This window comes from Podarcis vaucheri (assembly GCF_965113315.1).
Source record: "Podarcis vaucheri genome assembly, chromosome: 5".
Taxonomy (NCBI): Eukaryota; Metazoa; Chordata; class Lepidosauria; order Squamata; family Lacertidae; genus Podarcis; species Podarcis vaucheri.
This window is the reverse complement of record NC_138763.1, coordinates 8,172,617-8,191,959: the sequence shown is the minus strand read 5'-3', so window position 1 is coordinate 8,191,959 and position 19,343 is coordinate 8,172,617. Positions and strand designations below refer to the sequence as shown.

Below are 19,343 nucleotides of genomic sequence, written 5' to 3'. Positions count from 1 at the left end.
TAGACTCATCTACCCTTGTACTATCTGAAACCAAAGGGGCGCATAAGTTGCCAGGTGTGGAAAAAAATTCCAGCTCTCCTACTCTACTAGATGAAGAGCAAGTGCAGAAAGTCTTCTCCCTGTTAAAAAGAAACTCTTCCTAGGCTCAGGCTGTACATGAGGTAAATTGCCATACCAGGCTGCCTGCAAGGGGTTGTTCCTTCCAGCTGGGCATCCCTAGAACCGGAGCTCACCATTCCACCCCCGAACGCTCCCAAGTGTTCTGTCCTGGTTGGCTATTTTGGCTTGTTGGTTTGGGGTTGTTGGGTTTGTTTGTTTTTTGCTTCCATGAAGACTACCAACTTGGGGAAGGGTTTGTTCCGAAAGCTCTGCGGTGGAGTCGATCTCATTCCCAAAAAGAGCTCTGGAAGCCTGGCGGTCAACTCACCGCCTGGGTGTGCCCGTGCGTAAAGATGGAGAGATGAGGGAGCGCGCCGGAGCAACTCCGCTCGCCCACCCACTCGGTCCTCGCGGCAGAGCCCGCGCTCGCTGACCTTCTCTGCCGCCGGCGGCACTGCAAGGCCCGGCGTCTGCCTTGCGCTGGGAGGAGCTGAGCGCGCTGCTTGCGCTGCGGGCCCGACGGCTGCTGCTGCTGCGATGGTCGGCTCGCCATAGCAACTCTCCGCGTGCGCTCACTGCGCGTCTCCTCTCCTCGTGGCGCGCCGGGCAGGGAGGGACTGAAGGGCCCGGCCCGCCCAACGGTCGCTCGCATCCCCCCTGGTGGAGCAGCTCGGCATGGCCCACGAGGCGGAGGACCCCGCCGTTCCTATTCCAGCTCCTGGCCGGCTCGCCCGTGGCTGGGTCCGGCGCTAGGAGGCGGCGGCGCCCGCCGGGTCCCTCCGCGTCTCCATGGCCAGCATGAACGTAGCGCTCCAGGATCTTGGCAGCAACGTAAGTAGTGGCGACAGCTACCGCCTTGTCTTTGCTGCTTTCGGGGAAAGGAGAGCCGGGTCCTCGCCTCGCCGCTCCCGGGTGGGCGGACTTGTTTTCCTGGAGGGCCGGGCGGGGCAAGCAGGAAGCCCCGCGACGCCGGCGGCCCGCGCGTAATCGCCCCTCGCCACCTGCGCTCCCCAGGCGAAGATGCAAGTAAGCCCCGCGGGAGGGCGGTGGTGATGGTGGGTGGGGGCGAGGAAGGGAGGGCGAAGGGGTGAGAGATGGAGAAATGAACCACCCTCAACTTTCCCCCCTCAGCCCCGCACTCCGCCACCACCTTTTTAGCAAGGGAAACCTCCATCACCTTCTTCTGTAACGGCGCACACAGAGAGACACTTTTCATTCTGGAGGTGGGTGCCAGAGGTGGGCGCTGAGTGGTTGTTTCCCATGTCCCCACCCCGGTCCGATCCTGGCTCTGCCACTTAATATCTACCAATCCTGCCAGGTTTGGTCGAAGGAGAAACCCTAGGAAGGGATAATGCAGGGGGTCCGATTCGTTTTCTCATCTGAAGGCGAACCCGCCTTGTTTGCACATCGCCAATTCAAGAACGGAATCATCGCCGCCCTTAGAAATTCGCTCTTCTCCGAATTTTGCAATGCGGCCCTCCAGCCAAGCAGCGCGTGCAAGAATGCAAATATTGTTGAAGATAACGTGCGTTATATTGGGGGGGGGGGGGAGAGGAATTGTTTTGTGCATGTTAGGAGAAATTGGAATTAAGATGCTGGTGGGTTTTCCAGAAGGCTGAAAAAATAGCTTTCACAGAGTGATGTGGGAATGCGGGGAACTGAACTTAAGAGTGGGAAAACGAGAGAGCCCCCCAGAAACCTAAACTGACAAATTTACCCATGCCCTGCTCACAGGTAAAATGTGTGCAGAGGATTGGTGCCTGGGATGCTGTTTCTGTATGTAGCCTTCGATTCCCCCTCCCCAACGCTGGCAGCTCAGCACCACAGGTTCTGAATCCAAGTGGCATCTTGATCTCTTCGCCAACATTTCATGGCCCACATCTCTCCCCCATGCACACCCCCTTGCCCACGCCCAAATGTTAATCGCAGGCACGTCCACCTCCCAAGCACAAATTGCCCTGGTGTTTGTGGCCGGGAGCTTCACAAACAGTCTCCTTTGTTGTTGTGTGCTTTGCTGGGGATGTGTGGGAATGGGGAAGGTACAGTGGTAGAGAATTAGGTGCGAGGAGGGTAGGTGGTAGGGAACGAGCTTTGTGGCATCAGGAATGTAAAATGCAATGCGTGTTCGAGCTCACTTGACACCCATTAGAATAATAGAATTGCAGAGATGGAAGGGACCCCGTGGGTCATCAAGCCCAGCACCCTGAAATGCAGGAATCTCAACTGGATCATACATGACAGGTGGCCCCATCCGACCTCTGCTTAAAAGCCTCCAGGGAAGGAGAGTCCACCACCTCCCAAGGGAGTCTTTGACTACTCTTGTATATTGTAGGAAATCCTGAAGTATCGTGTGTGTGTGTGTGTGTGTGTGTGTGTGTGTGTGTGATGGAGAGAGGATAATGAATGGGTGTGAGTGGGGATGGATGAGTGTGTGTTTGTGTTCTATGTGAGAATGAATGTGCCGTTGTTACGTGTGAATGTCTCCATTTATATGAATTGGTGGGTATTCCTGTGTATGAATGGGGATGTGTGTAGAATCATAGAAATCATGGAAATTATAGAGTTGGAAGGGACCATGAAGGGAATCCAGTCCAACCCTCTGCAATGCAGGGGTCTTTTGCCCAATGTGGGGCTCGAACTCTCAGCCCTGAGATTAAGTCTCACATTCTACCGACTGAGCTATCCCTCTGTTTGTATGAGAGAGTGGATGGCCACACCCACTTTCCACTGGCCCCAACCACCACTGTCATGTGACCCCCAGAAGGCTAGCCACAAGGAAATGCCCCCCCCCCATCCTAGAGTGTACAGTTGGCTCATGCAGTGGCCTGGCCTGGCCCTATGAGTCTTGCACGACACCGTATGCCAAGCGCTGCCAGTGTTCTGGAGCCCTTTAGCACATGTGCAAAAAGGTGAGACTGTCATGGGCACACACCCTGCAACCAGCACATGCCACACCTTTCTTTACTGGCCACAACAGGATGCTTCCAAGCCCTGTTTCAGCTGTGGGGGGGGGATCCCTGTGGGCCTGGGCATTGGCAACCCCTGCCCTATGCTGTCTTGCAGCTCCTCACACCAAAGGAAGGGTGGCAGCCGCAGGAGACCTGCCATGTTTCTAGAGAAGCTTGTCTGCCGTGATTCGCCTTCTGGTGGGTGAGCTTTGAAGGAAGCACCAGCTCCCCTGGAAAGAACCCTGTTTGCTGAGGGTGGGGGGGACGACTGCTGGAAAACAACTGTTCTGTTGGGCAAACACAATGGGCAAAAAGGGAAGATTGAGATCAGGTGTGGGAATTTGGAAGGAAAGCGAGAAGCTTAATTTTCATTGCCCTTTTACTGGCAAGGGAAGGAAGGAGTCGAAGAAATGCAAACCACAGGAGAAGGGGCAAGAGGGAGAGATGCAGCCTTGTCGAATGAGGGGGAGAATGGATCCTTCATTTCCACTCCCCCAGGAGATGGGCATCCCTCAAGCTGGTTGAGTGGGTGGCAGGGTGGGGATGCCCATTTCCAACTGGCAACATATTGGCGAGGCATATGCCGAGATGCCAACAGTTCGCTGGAACCTTCCTTCGCCGACTCTTGTTTTCCTTTGCCTGCCAACTGTTTGTTCATCAGAAAACTGAGCGTGGCTCCTGATTCAGCAAGGTGTTTGTATCTTTGCAAAGCCTTGCACACGGTGCTACGTGAAGGTGACACTTCCCTGGGCCTTGGCTCCTTGCCATTTGGATGCTGAGGACTCAAGGGTTGAAAATGTAATCTCTCGTTTTTCAAAAAGAGAAAAACAAAAACAACAGCACTGGAATGGAAAGGTCATGGCTGTGAGGAGGAAAGCAAGTCATGTTTTCCATTTTCCGGCATCCCTGAGGCTGCAGCAGGCTTGGAAACCCAGAACTCTGCACATGGATGAGAGCTGTGTTCACATTTTGGTGCAGGGTCCGCCAAACTTGATGTATTTACTAAGCTGCCATCAACCCCCAACCCAAATTCTTAGGGATGTGAATGAAATAAAGCGAAGAAATACCAAAATACAGTTGGCATTTATCACTCGCTAGGAGTCATAACATGTAAAAACAAAACAAAAACAAGGAAAACTATTGCCTTGTGGGATCATCTCATTAAGCACAGAGATTCTTCGTTGGCAAGGAAGGTGCATCAGTGGCTTCATTCCACTGATACTGGTGGGCATCCGGTTTAGTTTGTCTACACTGATTGGTAGCAGTTCTCCATAGTTTCAGGAAGAGTTCTCTCTCATCCCTTCTTGGAGATGCTGTAAGTTGAACTTGGGACCTTCGGCATGCAAAGCAGATGCCTGCCACTGAGCTGTGACTCTTCCCCTTTATTTTGGAGGCTTGTAGTTCCTCCTCCTCCTTCTTCTTGCACTATTCCTCTCCAATGCCCTTTTTGAACCCCTGGGGCTTCATTTACCCTCTGCAAGGCCTGTCAACCCCAGGGAAGAAATCTAACAAGGCCTGACAGGTTTAACTGACAGGTGCTGCCCTGCAAGCCTGGCGTAGTATTTCAATACATGCCAGCGGCTCTTCCAGGGGCCAGGGCACAGAATTGCACACCACCAGCAACCTGAATAAAGCAACGCCCAACTAGATTTGGGGACCAAACAGAATCAAGAAGAACTTGGTGTTAAAAGAAGCAGCAGATGGACTCCTGACCTGAGCAGCTTGAACCACCTAGCTGTGTGTGTTGCAGAACTTTGGGTTTACTGTAAGAGGTTTAATGTAGAAGGTTGTCACCTCCGTGATGAGCAGCCATGAACCACCTTAGCATTCAGAGCTTCTTTTGATTCCATCCTTCTGCATGACTCAGGCACAGACAAACTCGGCCCTCCAGATGTTTTGGGACTACAACTCCCATCATCCCTGACCACCGGTCCTGTTAGCTAGGGATGATGGGAGTTGTAGTCCCAAAACATCTGGAGGGCTGACTTTGCCTATGCCTGGCATGACTGCGCTCTATAGCTGGTGGTATGCCGCTGTTCAGTTTTTATCCAAATTTGACTTTTACAGTGCGGAAGAGTAAGACTCTCCTTCCCTCAAAGGAGCCTACCCCACCCAACTGTTGCGTTTTTCAACCCTAGTCACTGGTTCTAGGTACTGGGTATGTTTCTGGATTTGGAGAAAGGCCAGTCCAGAGCAATGACTCTGAGGGTCATCAGATCCAACCCCTTGCAATGTAGGAATCTCAGCTAAGGCAACCATGGCAAGTGGCCATCCCTCCTCTGCTTAAGAACCTGCAATGAAAGAGAATCCAACACTCTGAACACAGCAGGCTTCCTCAGCCTCAGCCCTTCAGATGTTTTCGGCCTACAACTCCCATGATCCCTAGCTAGCAGGACCAGTGTTCAGGGATGATGGAAATTGTAGTCTCAAAACATCTGGAGGGCCGAGGTTGAGGAAGCCTGGAATACAGAATAGTATCATGACCCTTGAACCTGTTCTGGGAAACAGTGGGCTCTAATTGCTCTAAAAGAAATAAACTGCAGTGGCTGCAATGTCTTTTCTTAAAGACACAAGGGGGCAGTGCATCATTGCCCTCCATAGGGCACCTAGAATCATAGAAGAGTTGGAAGGGACTCCGAGGGTCATCTAGTCCAACCCCCCACAATGCTGGAATCTCAACTAAAAGCATCCCTGACAGATGGCCATCCAACCTCTGCTTAAAAACCTCCAAGGAAGGAGAGTACACCACCTCCCAAGTTAGTCGGTTCCACTGCCGAATAGCTCTTGCCAGCAGAAAGTTCCTCCTGATGGTTAGTCGGAATCTCCTTTCTTGTAAGTTGAATCCATGGGTTAGGGTCCTACCCTCCAGAGCAGGCGAAAAAGAGCTTGCTCCATTTTCTATTTGACAGCCCTTGAAATATTTGAAGATGGCTATCATATGTCCTCTCAGTCACCTGTTTCCCAGGCTAAACAATCCCAGCTGCCTCATCCGTTCCTCATAAGGCTTGGTTTCCAGACCCTTGATCTTTTTCTACTTTTTCAAATTTTTTTTTAGCCAAACCCCACTTGGAAAATGTGCCTCTCTCTTCCCTGGGGCAGACAGAATTCCAGCTTACAGCCTTGGGTGCTTTTGCCCTCCTTGCAAGAACCATTACATTCCTCCATGGGTCTCTGTTCTCATTGGCTGCTGTGTGCATAAACAGATGGTTCTCTGATGCTGGTGCTTTAGGGATGCCCGGGAATATTCGCTTCCCTACGAGCCCTCTAGTTTTCTTACTATCCAGTCATGCTAGTCTGTTGCAGCAAGATCAACAAAGAGTCTTAAAATGCTAACGAAATGTGTTATGGCGACAAGCTTCAAGTTTTTGTGTGGACAAGAGCCCACTTCAGCAGATGCAGGAAGCATAATCCTCAAATATAAATACGTATTATACATGCATATTGTGGTGGCGGTGAATTGTAAGCAGTGAGGTCAGAGGGAAGAGAAAAGGAAGAAGTATTGATACTGGCAATTCAATTATAACTGGATTCAGAAGCAGCTAATGTGCTGGTATGGTGCCACACCCCTGTCCAAAACTGCCCCTCGCTGGTGCAGCACAGCAGTGAAACCAGGGCTCTGCAACTGCTCTGGTGGTGGAAGCAATGTGGCATTCCTACTGGTGTGTGATGCATCCCATCCTCTTACACAGCAATGACACTACTGCAGCAGCCGCTCCTGGCTAGAATGCATACAAGACAAGCGCAGTGACCCTTTTACAACAGCAGCGGTAGGTGACAGAACTATCCCCTTGGCAGCAGTGCTGAGTTAATGAACATCTGTGCTGGGAAAGGAAACTGTTGTCTTGATTCAGACCCAAACGAATGAAGCTGAACGTCTTGATGAATTGTAATTCAGCAGTTTCACACGGCAGCTTCCCTCTGAAATCCATTTGTTCATATTATGGCCATCTTAAGATCAGCATCTGAATGCCCTGTTTAAAAAGAAATGTCCCCCTACTGGTTTATGAATAATGCTACTTCAGACATCAGGTTTGTGCCCACTGATTTAAGTAAACTTCTGTAGAGAAGCAGGAAACACAGCAACTTATGAATGCTTAAATTCACTTGCACCTGATATTTTTTTGAGAATAACTGTGATACTGGATGAGCTACTATTTTGTCCTTAGTTATAGGCCTATGCCTGTTTTTCATGAAAACATGTCATTTGATACCTTGAGATCCACTTGTTGTTTTTCTTGCTCTCTCCTGTCCTGTTTTCGTAGCCCTTATTATCTGCAAATCCATGGGGCAGTGTCAGATGGCAGCTTGGGAACACCCCCCCCCCCAAGCTCCTAAACCTCGCTTTGCTAGTCAATTTCTCCTATCTGCAAGATCTCAGCTCACATTTCACATTCTGAAAGGCTGAGGGCCCTATATAAAGCTTCCTTGGACCCTCCAAGTATCCCTATTTTCCAGGGACAGTCCCGGATTTACAGAAGCCGTCCCGGTTTCTGATTTGATCCCAGAATGTCCCACTTTTCCTTAGGACGTCCCTATTTTCATCAGCGAAATACTGGAGGGTATGGAGTTATCCGACCCCTGAGCAAAGGAGATAAGTAACTATACAACTTTTAGGAGACATCTGAAGGCAGCCCTGTATAGGGAAGTTTTTTAATGTGTTACTGTGTTTTCATATATGTTAGAAGCCCCCCAGAGTGGCTGGAGCAACCCGATCAGAGGGGCGGGGTATAAATTATTCTTGTTATAATTATGGGATAGGACATCGACATCCCTAGTTTCATCAGAGAAATGTTGGGGGATGTGCTATTTTGATACCCTTTTGCATCAAGCATAGACAAAGGGTGTCGAGAGGAGAACTTTGTGGTCTGTCTCCAACAAGATTTGATGGCTTAGTTCCTCTAAAAGCAGGTTCAAGCAAGCTGCTTGTACCCCTTCCCTCCCAAGCTTTGCTTTTCAGAGAATAATAGGAACTTTACAACCACCAAGTCAGCCAGGTTAACAGCTCAGCCTTTCCTATGAGGCACAGGTGTCAGCTAAAAAGGTCCTGTGGTTTGCAAGCAGAATCTGGGTCAGAGGAACAATCATGGCTACACTCATGACCCCTTCAACTCTGCCTAATGTTAGGGCCGGCCCTGGCCCCGCTTTCCCATAAATGTATTGGGGGGGGGCAAGGCCTGTGAGCACATTTACGTCTCATTCTTCCCTCCCTCACTTAGGTGGCTGGGAGGATAAAAAGGGACAACTCCACGTCTACCAGCAAAAGCTTCTTCAGAAGAAGGATGAGATAAGAGTAGTTAATTAGAACGACAGCCATCCCTCCCTCCCAATATTAGTACAAATTAACATAAATTGTTAATCGTATTCATTAATATTAGTAAACAGGGGAGATTTTAAATCTCTCCTTCCCATGACTCATCACTGCTTGCATGTGGTTAACTGCTTAGGTGTGCATGGACCGGGTGATTTTTCTGCATATTCCTCCTGAGAGGGAAATTAGCTGAGACCTGTGGAAAGCTAGTGCCAAGGAGTGACCTAAAATGTCCTCGACGCTGAGGGCAGATTTCCTGCGCTGCCCATCAGCTATGCCCTCTGAGGTCCCTTTCCCTTTCAAGCCACCTTTGCTTGTCTCCATCTCGGCTGGTACCTTAAGGTGGCACCTTTCTGCTTATATGGGAAGTTCCAGCATGGTAGATTGAGGAGAGGTGCTGAGAGAGGAGGAGGAGGCCCCGGCAGCCGCAATGGTGTTGCTAGGGGACAGAGCCTTGGGTTGCCAAGGAATGGAGGATAAGCCTCTCTCTCGGAAGCAAGTGTGACACTTGTCAGGGAGACAAAAGAGCCAGCAAGACCGTCATGACAACCTGAGGAAGATAAAAGGGCTCTCAGCTCCTGAGGCCCTTCTGGGCTTCCCTCTTCACCAAACTGGCACCTAGGCTGGGGCTGACCTGTGCATTTGGCAGGGACTGGGTGCAAACGACCCCTCTGGGCCAGCCACCATGCACAGCAGGGGGGAATGAAAACTCCCAGCACACCTGAGGCCTTTAATTTACTGGAAAGGACCATCATCTTCAGAGATAAGAAATTATGTCTGTTTCAGCTGGGGTGCAAGGAATTCTGGGAGGTTCTGCAAGCGATGGACACCATGGAGGGTTGCCAACTGACCTGGGTTGTGTGTGTGTGTGTGTGATGTTCTGCTCTTTTGAGAAGCAGCCTGAAATGCAGATACTAACGAAGGAAACTTTTAATGGCATAGAGATAGAAACAATAGAAGTTGGAAGGGACCTCAAAGGTCATCTGGTCCAACCAGATCTTTTTTCAGTCTGAATTCACTGGAACTCAGTTCCGGCACCTCTCAGGTGGGTGCCATTGCCATTACAAGAGAACAAGGGAGGCATTAATAATGAATTATTCTGGCACCTCTTTTTCTAGAAAAATAGCCCTGGGTCTAACCCCGTCGCCGCCACCCGCATTGCAGGAATCTCAACAAAAGCACCCATGACAGATATCTGGCCATCCAACCTCAGCTTAGAAACCTCTGACATGATCACCTGCTAATTCCTGCAGTTATTAAATGCAAAGTTTCAGGAGCAGATTCAGAAGTTGGCAATCGTAGGAGTGGAAGAGCAGCTGTGGAACTGCCTTCACGCGCGACTTACTCAAACAGAAGGACCAAATTTAGCAACAGCAAATTCTGAGAAAGCAGTGTGAGGAAGCATAGATTGATAAGTGTTGTTTCGGGTCATTTCTTTTGAATATAGAATTTGAATTTTCTTCCTACCTAATTGGAATAGTGACCCCCCCCCCCGCCCCCGAACAGCCCTGCTCTCTGCTACATGCCTGTCCTGAGCTGCCGTCAATGGTTGGCAAAGATTAGATACCTTTAAAAGCGCATGTGTTTTGTGTAAAGAAAATAACTTTGTCTATAACAGAGAGAGAAAATGAGTTGCCACTTTTGTAAAAATAGAAGTTATATCCCTTTGACTGCTACGTGTCAGGCAGAAATTCAGCCACTGCCTCTTTCTCCATCACTGCCTCTCCAAACCAGAAAACGCAGCATCTGTTGAATTTCTGCCTGTTACTTAAGAGTGTGAAACGTCTGTCAGGAGAAAATGTGGCAACCCTGCATTTCTAGAGTAGACAGACCTGTGCTGTTCTTACTGTTTCCCCACACATCTGCATTTTCAGTTTTGGATTGTTCCTTAAAATTGTGGGATTCCAGACCAGGGGTAGGCAAACTAAGGCCTGGGGGCCGGATCTGGCCCAATCACCTTCTCAATCCGGCCCACGGACAGTCCGGGAATCAGCGTGTTTTTACATGAGTAGAATGTGTCCTTTTATTTCAAATGCATCTCTGGGTTATTTGTGGGGCCTGCCTGGTGTCTTTACATGAGTAGAATGTGTGCTCTTATTTAAAATGCATCTCTGGGTTATTTGTGGGGCATAGGAATTCATTCACACACACACACCCCCCAAATATAGTCCAGCCACATGGTCTGAGGGACGGTGGATTGGCCCATGGCTGAAAAAGGTTGCTGACCCCTATTCTAGACCTATTAAAATTTGCATTCCTTCAACTGAACAAAGGGGTTTCAAAACAGAATAGCTGAGTGCGAAAGGAGATATCCCGTGGACAAAGGCACTCAAGAGCTCAGCTGCGCTTCAAGATGTGCCGTGCATTTCATCACGGGAAATTAAGTTGCAATCCAATATGCAAAAGCTTGTTTTAACGAACACCGGGGGGGGGGGGGATGAATCTCAAGCCCAGAATTTAATGCCAAGCAAATGTCATATAGGCTTGGTTATGTGCACTTCAGAGTTCCCTTGACAGAGAACCCCCTAATTAAACTACAACTCCCAGGGTTCCTTTGGTGAAGACTGGACTATGAATGGCATTGTGTTGGCAGCAGTGCCGACGGAACCTTAATGGAATTGGTGCTGCCTGAGAGTCGGGCCTGTTAATTTTTCCAGCAATTAGTGTTTCTCTCCCTCTTTCTTTCTCTCTCTCTCTCTCATGCTTTCCCTCTTCAGATGGCGGAGTATAAGCGAGCTATGTTTCAGGACGACGAAGCAGCAGACACGGCCGGAGATGGAAGCATCTCTCCTGACAGCGTAGAGGTAGGGTAGACCGGGCCTTTCCCAGGTGGTTGAGCAATCTGTGCAAGGCTCCTGGAGAGCATCCCTACGTTGTCCCAGAGGACTTGCCCCCTGCTGCCGTCTGGCAGCACAATTACTATATTAAATTAATAATAAAGGCATTGTCTCTGCTGCCTACGTAATTACCGTACCAAAGCCAGTCGCCGAGCCTGAACGGGGTGGGCGGGGGGGCGGGTAGGAGATAGATGAGCAAAAAGGCTATTTCTAAAGGGAAGGGAAGCTCTTTCGAAAGAGCTTGCGTAAAGGACACAGGCAGCTGCTTTGCCAAAACCTTTCATTGCCCTCCAAAGTCACTGATATTACCAGTGATTTATGATTATGGCTTTAATCCTCAAGAGAATCCAGGGAGATTTGTCTTATGGGGCAAATTTAATAGTCTCAGCTACAATGATCTTATTTTGGATGATATGGTTGCTTATGTATGAAATAATTAAAAACCAGATGGGCGTGATAAACTGCATTTAAGGTACAGGTAACTTTAGAGCAGGCATGGGAGGGAGGGAGGAAGGAAGGCAGATAGACTTTTTTTAAAAAGGCAACTATAAAAACTACTGGGGGGAAATAGCGTGAACATTTTTAAATGTCATTCCTAAACACATTTGCTAGCTCTGTTGAAATCAGTGGAGCTTACTTTTGAGTAAACATGCACAGGATTGTGTAGTAGATCTTCGCTGGGATCCAGAAAAGGTAGCACCACACATACTGAAATTGTCTCATGGTGCCCAGAAAAGCTATACACTTTGAAATTTGGAAGAAATTGGGGTGGAAATATAATTTATTATCTTTAAGCTAATATTATTTTTTTAAAAAAAAATAGATTATGTATGGAGGTAAAGTTTATGTGTTAGGGTTTTTATTAAAGCTTTTCATAATATGGTAAGGTATAGAAAACAAGAGACAAAGGCAAAAACGGGGGGGGGGGAATAGGAAAAGAAGCAAGAAAAAGAAATGAAAGAGAGAAGAAAAGGAAAAGAAGTGAAAGGGAAAGCGAAAAGAAGCAATAAAGAAAGATAAAAAGGACTGCCGTTTTTCCATCTACCGGTTACATAAATAAAAGTTATTTAAGAGGTTTATGACAGGCTTTTGCCATATTAAACTTCAGTGGTCAGGAGTTGTCTACCTCTGATTATGGGGTGCTAGGGGCAGTTCACAGAGGACTTTTGCCTCCCACATGACTCTGCCTGTGAAGTTCCCACGGTTCTGGCCTAGCTTTCCACAACCTGTTGCTCTCCATAGGTTTTTAGACTCCATCTCCCATCAGCCTCAGGGAGAATGGTCAATGCTCAGTGTTGACCATCATCCAGCAACATCTGAAGGGCACCAAATTGGTGGCAGCTGGTCTGGTCACTATTAGAGCCAGAGATTAATCTTTTGGGATGATCCAATAAAGGCAGTTCTTACATTCTTATTCCTCCCCTTTTTATTTACACGTTCCAAGACTAAACCCTGGAATTTGAAACAAGGACTGTGCCTGAGTCCTAAGGCAGCGGTTCCCAAACCTTTTCCCCATGGATCACTTGAAAATCGCGGAATGTCTTGACAAACCATTTAATAGGTTTTTTTGCTTGTTGTAGCAATTGCAGTGCACTATGCCTGATGTTGTTTGGTTTTCAATTGTATGTTTAGCGCTTCTTTATTTCTTTGTATTTTGTCGTATTGCAATTTCAATTCAAATGGTAGTCCCAAGACAATACAGCCTAGGCACTAAAAGAAGCAGTACAAATGCAATTAAAAATCTATGTGATTATTTAATGCGACAGAAATGTGCCATTTCCTGGTTTCAGCAACAAATTCACAGACACGCCACAGACCACTTGAAGGAATCTTATGGAGCATTGGTGGTCCACAGACCACAGTCTTTGAGAACCTCTGCCTTAAACCTTGTCTACAGGAGTTTTTCCACCTCTCTTTCAAAGGTTTTATGTGCATTCATTTAATGCACCTGATACTCAAATGGTACATTGTTGGGATTTTCAAGCCTTATCAGGAGAAACTGGCCATTCTCCAGGCACCCGGCTTGATAATCTCTGGTTGACCTCCCTGTCTGCATTTCCTGGCAGGATACAGGCTAGGTCGCGATCGGCGATCCTTCCCAGCGTGAGAAGAACACACCACTCTTCCCTGCCCCCCAGGCAGGGGAAAGAGATAGACAGAAACGTATTTACATGCCTTTATTTCTGTCTTTGCAGCGTTACAGAAAAACACGTCTGCTCTCTTCAAACTTCAGCAGCCGAGAGACAAACTCCTCCTGTACTTCCTGTTCAGCTCATTTTACACTCTGAGCTAATTCCGGTGCTTTGCACTGTGAATAGACTGTCCCTCTGTTTCCCACGAAACAGTCCCAACATTCCCATTTATGTTTTGCTTTCCAGCTAGCAGCTCGCTGCCGCATTGCTTCTATATCATAACACTGTTCACACCGGCATCGTATGTGAGGGTTGCTCACAGAGAAAGGAGATGGTTGGTCTGGTTCAGACATCACCAACATACCCCTCCAACGAAAGGGTATATGTGCACTGCTCTGAACCCCAGCAATGCAGCAGTGGCCTTCTCGGTGGCCGCTCCCAGACTTTGGCGCTCCCTCCCTGGAGACACCAGACAGGCTCCCTCCTTGTTGTCCTTTTGCCAGCAGGTGGAGACTTCCTTGTTCCAACAGGCTGTTGGGAACTGACTCTTTTTATTGAAAGGGCTGGTGCTGCACTGTTTTTATTGTACAGTCATACCTCAGGTTACAGACGCTTCAGGTTGCGTTTTTTCAGCTTATGGACCTGCCGAAACCTGGAAGTACCGGAACGGGTTACTTCAGGTTTTGGGGGTCATGCATGCGCTTTGCGCATGTGCAGAAGTGCCGAATTGCAACCCATTCGTGTGCCGCTGCGGGTTGTGAACGTGCATCTCACACGGATCACGTTCGCAACCCGAGCATCCACTGTAATCATTTGTAAGTTTTAAACGGGTTGTGGGGGATTTTTTGGGTATGCATATAGTTTGATTCTATCCATGTCCCATTGTTTTTTAATTATTGTTTTTAATGTTCTTGTTTTTATCTGTAAGCTGCCTTGAGTCCTATGAGGGGAAAAGGCTGGGTACAGAATGATGATGATAGGGCAGGGGGATGTATTATCCAATACATTTATTCAGAGCTCTCTGCCAGTATTTCTTCTTCCTCTTCTTCTCTCTCTCCCTCTCTCCCCCCTCTCTCATTTCAAAAGGCAGCATTGATCCTGCAACCCACCGTAGGTCCACAACCCACCAAATGAAGATTAGCTCTTTAGCTGTGGATGCCAAGGACTGAACCTGGGAACTTTTAACACGCCTGCCCTGCCACTGAGCTATGTCCCCTCCAGAAAAAGGGATGGCAGACAACTTGCCCCCTTCCTGGAGAGGCCTTAGCCCATGGGTGCTCCGTGTGAATGCCAGGGTGGTGCTGCTGGTGAGAAAGGCTGGTGTTGCCAGGTATGTCACTGCCCCCTGCCAGTGATGGGCCACCAACACGTAGGACATGGGAAACACAGGGAACTTCCTTATATTGAGCCAGACCATTGATCCATCTAGCTCAGCATTGTCTACACTGACTGGCAGTGGCTCTCCAGGGCTTTAGGCAGGAATCTTAGAATTGTAGAGTTGGAAGGGTCCTCCAGGGGCCATCTAGTCCAACCCCCTGCAATGCAGGGATCTCAACTTAAGCCTCCATGACTGATGGCCATTCAACCTCTGCTTAAAAACCTTCAAGGAAGGAGAGTCCACCACCTCCCAAGGGAGTCCGTTCCACTGTTGAACAGCTCTTACAGTTCTTCCTGATGTTTAGTCAGAATCTCTTTTCTTCTAACTTTTGGTTCGAGTCCTGCCCTCCAGAGCAGAAGAAAGCAAGCTTGTTCCCTCTTCCATGTGACAGCCCTTGAGAGATCTGAAGATGGCTATCATACCTCCCCTTTTCCAGGTTCTACATACCAGCTCCTTCAACCACTCCTCATAGGGCTCATAAACCTCATAAGGTTTCCAGACTCTTGATTATCTTGGTTGCCCTCCTCTGCACACCTTCCAGCTTTCAATATCCTTCTCAAATTGTGGTGCCCAGAATTGGAGACAGTATCCCAGGTGTGGTCTGACCAAGGCAGAATCGAGTGGGACTATGACTTCCCTTGATCTGGACACCATACTTCTGTCGATGCAGCCTAGAAGAGCATTAGCTTCTTTGCTGCTGCATCACACTGATCACTCTCCCAGTCCTCCCTGGAGACAACAGGGATTGAACCAGAGACCTTCTGCATGCAAAACAGAGGCTCTACCACTGAGCTGGGGTCTTTTCCCCTAGCAGAGCAGTCCAGGGATGCATGTCAGCAGTTCCAGCCCTTGAGATCAGAGGTCTTCAAGCAGAGGCAGGGCAGAGGGATGTTTTCCTGTGCTGAGCAGAGAGTTGGACTTCCAAGGCCCCTTCCAACCCTGATGCAATGCTCTGTATGAGGCTTTGCTGTCCGTGGAGACAGTTCACTTCTCCAGCTGATTTTAATAACCCATCCCACCTCTCCTTGCCCTTTTCTTCTTTTCATTTCCTGGTTCCATTTTTGCTTCCTTTCCAGGTGGGCTTCAGGAAAAGCGATGGCCCCCTGCTGAGTCGCCTGGGCTCCCGAACCCAACTCAAGCTGGTGCTCTGCGCCGTCTCTCTCTTTGTGGTGCTGCTGGTGCTGCTGAGTTTGGTCATTGCCATGGGCATCCAGTACAGTAAAGGTAGGCAAGGTGGTCTCAGGAACTGGGCAGAGGATGAAGGGTGGAGACCATCTCCCCAGCCTGACTCTTCCAGAGAAGAAGACAGTTCAGAATTACAACAGAGGTTTGAGGGAGATCACAGCTCAGAGGAGGACGAGGTAGAAAGTTGGGAGATAATGGGAGTGGAGGAAGAGGGAGAGCTGGAGCAGCTGGCTGACAGAACCCAGCAGGCCTTAAAAGTAGGAGAGCACCTGTAAAGAGATGATGAATGAGGAAGTGGGAGAGGAGGGGATGGGATATTTACTCGAGACAAGAGGCTACATTCCAAAGCCGCTCTCTGTAAATAGAGTCGTACCTCGGGTTACAGACGCTTCGGGTTGCACGATTTTGGGTTCTGCACCGTGCCGAACCCAGAAGTACCAGAATGGTTACTTCCAGGTTTTGGGGCTTGCGCATGTGCAGAAGCGCTGAATTGTGTTTTGCGCGTGCGCAGAAGCACCGAATCACAACCTGCACGTGCTCAGACACGCGGGTCGGGGATTGCAAACACTGCGGGTTGTGAACGTGCCTCCCACATGGATCACGTTTGCAACCCGAGCATCCACTGTATTGAATAAAAGCAGATGGTGAGGACTTTCCCTTGTCTTATTCGTTCCTGGCAACCTGCCGTGGGGGTTGGTTCCTCTGCCGCTGGTCAGTTGGTGTGGCCACAGTGGACTTGAGTATTCTCCACGTGTCGCATATCACCCTCCACCCCATTTGGACCTGCAACAATTAAACATGCTGGGTCTGCTGGGAAGCACAATGGCAAGGGGCAGGTATAGAAACTGAGTGCATGGGAGGGAGAGCTGCAAGATGATTCCTTTAAGCCAGGGGATTTTGAACCACCTACGTTCAGGGATTCTTTTGGACATTAACCTTTCTGAGGAATCTGCGCAGCTGCTTCCTGCTGCAGGAAAAACTTCGCCCGCTTTTTCAGGGTCACGGGTCAGACCTGTCCGTACTATTAATATTAAATTTTTTGCAGGTCTTTAAGCCCCTTTGAAACTAAGAGTTACTGGCTCTGTGTATAATAACAAAAATAAGATAGGAAAGATCACAACTCAGTAAACTAAAGGCAATAAAAGCATTTCTACTACTGAAAGTGTCTTTAGTTGCCATCTATGCACTTGTCTCATTTCAGCCGGTAACTGATTCCAGAGGGCTTGGAGCTGCAACGCTAAAAAGCCAATTTCTAGTGCATAATAGTTCTTGATACAGCATGATTAGTGTGCACGGCACTTCCAAGAGGACGGGTTCCTGCCCTGAGGAGCTTACAATCTAAAATTCAGCGCAGGGAAACAACAGCAAAAGGGGAGGGAATGGAGTCAGGAGCAATTTATGGCTGCTTCATTTGCACATGTTTAGGCTGAGTTGCTGTTGCCTGAGCTAACCAAGCGACCACCATGAAGTGGCTGTAAATTGTAGGGGGCAATTGGCAAAGGTGGTCTTTGAAGCAGGGCTGGCCATAACCTTTTCACCACTGAGCCACACCTTTTGGCATCTGTGGCATCGTTTGTGGTGGCATGTTTTTGCCTGGGCCAAAGTAGAGCTGAACCACCCGTGGTAAATTATTGCTGCCCCCTTGCCATTGTGCCCTGGGAATCCTCACACTGCGATGCACTGCCATAGAAGGACTTCCTTCCCCCTGATGGCACAGAGTGGGGTGAATGACACGTGGCGAGTGCTCTTCCAAGTTATGGCAAGGGCTGAAGAGGGAGGTCTTCTTTCTCGGTGAGGCATGCTGCTCGACGCGTGTTTGTGTGCTCCTTCCAGATCCCTCGCACACCACTTGCCTGACTGAAGCTTGCATCATTGTGGCCGGCAAAATCTTGGAGGCCCTGGACCGAGAGATCAACCCCTGTGATGATTTCTACCAGTACGCATGTGGGGGCTGGATCAAGCGGAATCCACTGCCCGACGGGCGTTCCAAGTGGAGCACCTTCAACAGTATCTGGGACCAAAACCAGGCCATCATGAAACACCTGCTAGGTGAGGTGCTCCTTTCCACACACACACACACACACACACACACACACAATCTCTCTTCTCTGAGCCACCTTTTAATTTCAGCATTGGAGAAGGAAGGTCCCCCTTTCAGCCAGCTGGTTTGCTGGTTTACTGAGCATCTGTCCTGACTTGTTTTTGCAAAGAATGCAGGGTTCTGCCTTATTTACTGAGCACTAACTTTGATCTGTTTGGGAGGTTAGCTGATATTGGGCCAAGCAAACATTATCCCATACTTTGCAGTGCATTTCCCCAGAGTCTGATGCGGGGTGGTGGTTGGAGTGGGGTAGGGGAGTGAGTTTGTTGCACAAGAGAGCCAAGCCTTTAATTAAGCAACCTGAATTGGAGTCACTGACCATTTTAGGCACATTCCAATTGATGCGCCATAGGGTGGGTCTCTTTGCACCTGGAAAAGGGCAGAAAGGGGGGCATAATGGGGTTTGGGGCACTTAAGCACTTTCCGCTGATGTGCGCGGGGACCAGGAACGCAACCTCCACACCAGATGGTTGTTGCATGTATTATATTTGTACCCCAGCCTTTTCCCCCTAGGAGTTCAAGGTGTGATAAGCAATTCTCCCCCTCTCCATTTTAGCTTCACAACAACCCTGTGAAGTAGTTTTGGCTGAGAAACAGTGACTGGCCCAGGGTCACCCAGCGGGCGTCATGGCTGAGTGAGGGATTAAACCCTTCTCTCCCAGGTCCTAGTCCAGCCCTGCAGCCATTACACCACACTGGTTTCTGGTAGGTTAGACCATGTTGCACCAAGCAGTTATTCTTCTGCACCTTCTAGTGCATTTTCCTGCCACTTCCCTTCTTGCAAAAAAAAGTTTGATTTTTGTGGAGAGGGTACCAATTCATTGTGCAAGTGCTCCAAATCAACTTTAATTGCAGGATCTGGATTTGCTGGTATGTGACTGAATCCTGCCCCCAAATAGTGGCAACTTGGAAGCACTAGTTCCCCACCCCAAGCATTGGAATATCTTGAGTTGCCTGGAACCAGGAAACTGTAGGAACCAGGAAACTTGGGGCCTTTCAGGTTGACCAGCGCTTGCCACTTTCTCATCTTTCCTTGGCAGAGAATGCAACTTTCAACTCCAGCAGCGAGGCAGAGAGGAAGACCCAGCGCTATTACTTGTCTTGCCTTAAAGAGCAGAAGATTGAGGAACTGGGCTCCCAGCCGTTGATGGAGCTCATTGAGAAGGTGAGCCTGGCAGGGAAATGGGTGCAAGCAGAATGTACAGAGAAGGAGGGAAGGTCTCGTTCCAGCATGTGAGAACTGGCCCTCTTTTTACTCCTGCCGCTGGGCTGGGCTGGGTATGAAGTCAATGAATGGCAGTTGCCATGTTAGCACCAAAAGAAGGATAGAAGAAGTGGGAACCAAACTCTGGAGC

The 19,343-nt window shown here is 49.0% G+C and overlaps 1 protein-coding gene across 2 annotated transcripts in view; it reads left to right on the top strand.

The window, feature by feature from the left end:
• Positions 1 to 665: 665 nt before the first annotated feature.
• Positions 666 to 19,343, top strand: part of ECE2 (endothelin converting enzyme 2) — a 49,116-nt gene continuing 30,438 nt past the window's right edge. Inside the window, exons 1-6 of one of the 2 annotated variants that reach the window (XM_082224119.1) lie at positions 956 to 1,125; positions 1,231 to 1,322; positions 11,073 to 11,159; positions 15,779 to 15,926; positions 17,721 to 17,936; positions 19,029 to 19,153. In XM_082224119.1, the coding sequence (XP_082080245.1) occupies positions 11,073 to 11,159; positions 15,779 to 15,926; positions 17,721 to 17,936; positions 19,029 to 19,153 (576 nt within the window). In that variant the 5' untranslated portion in view covers positions 956 to 1,125; positions 1,231 to 1,322. Of the gene's footprint in view, positions 931 to 955; positions 1,126 to 1,230; positions 1,323 to 11,072; positions 11,160 to 15,778; positions 15,927 to 17,720; positions 17,937 to 19,028; positions 19,154 to 19,343 lie in introns of those variants that run through there. The other variant, XM_082224118.1, reaches the window with a different exon arrangement.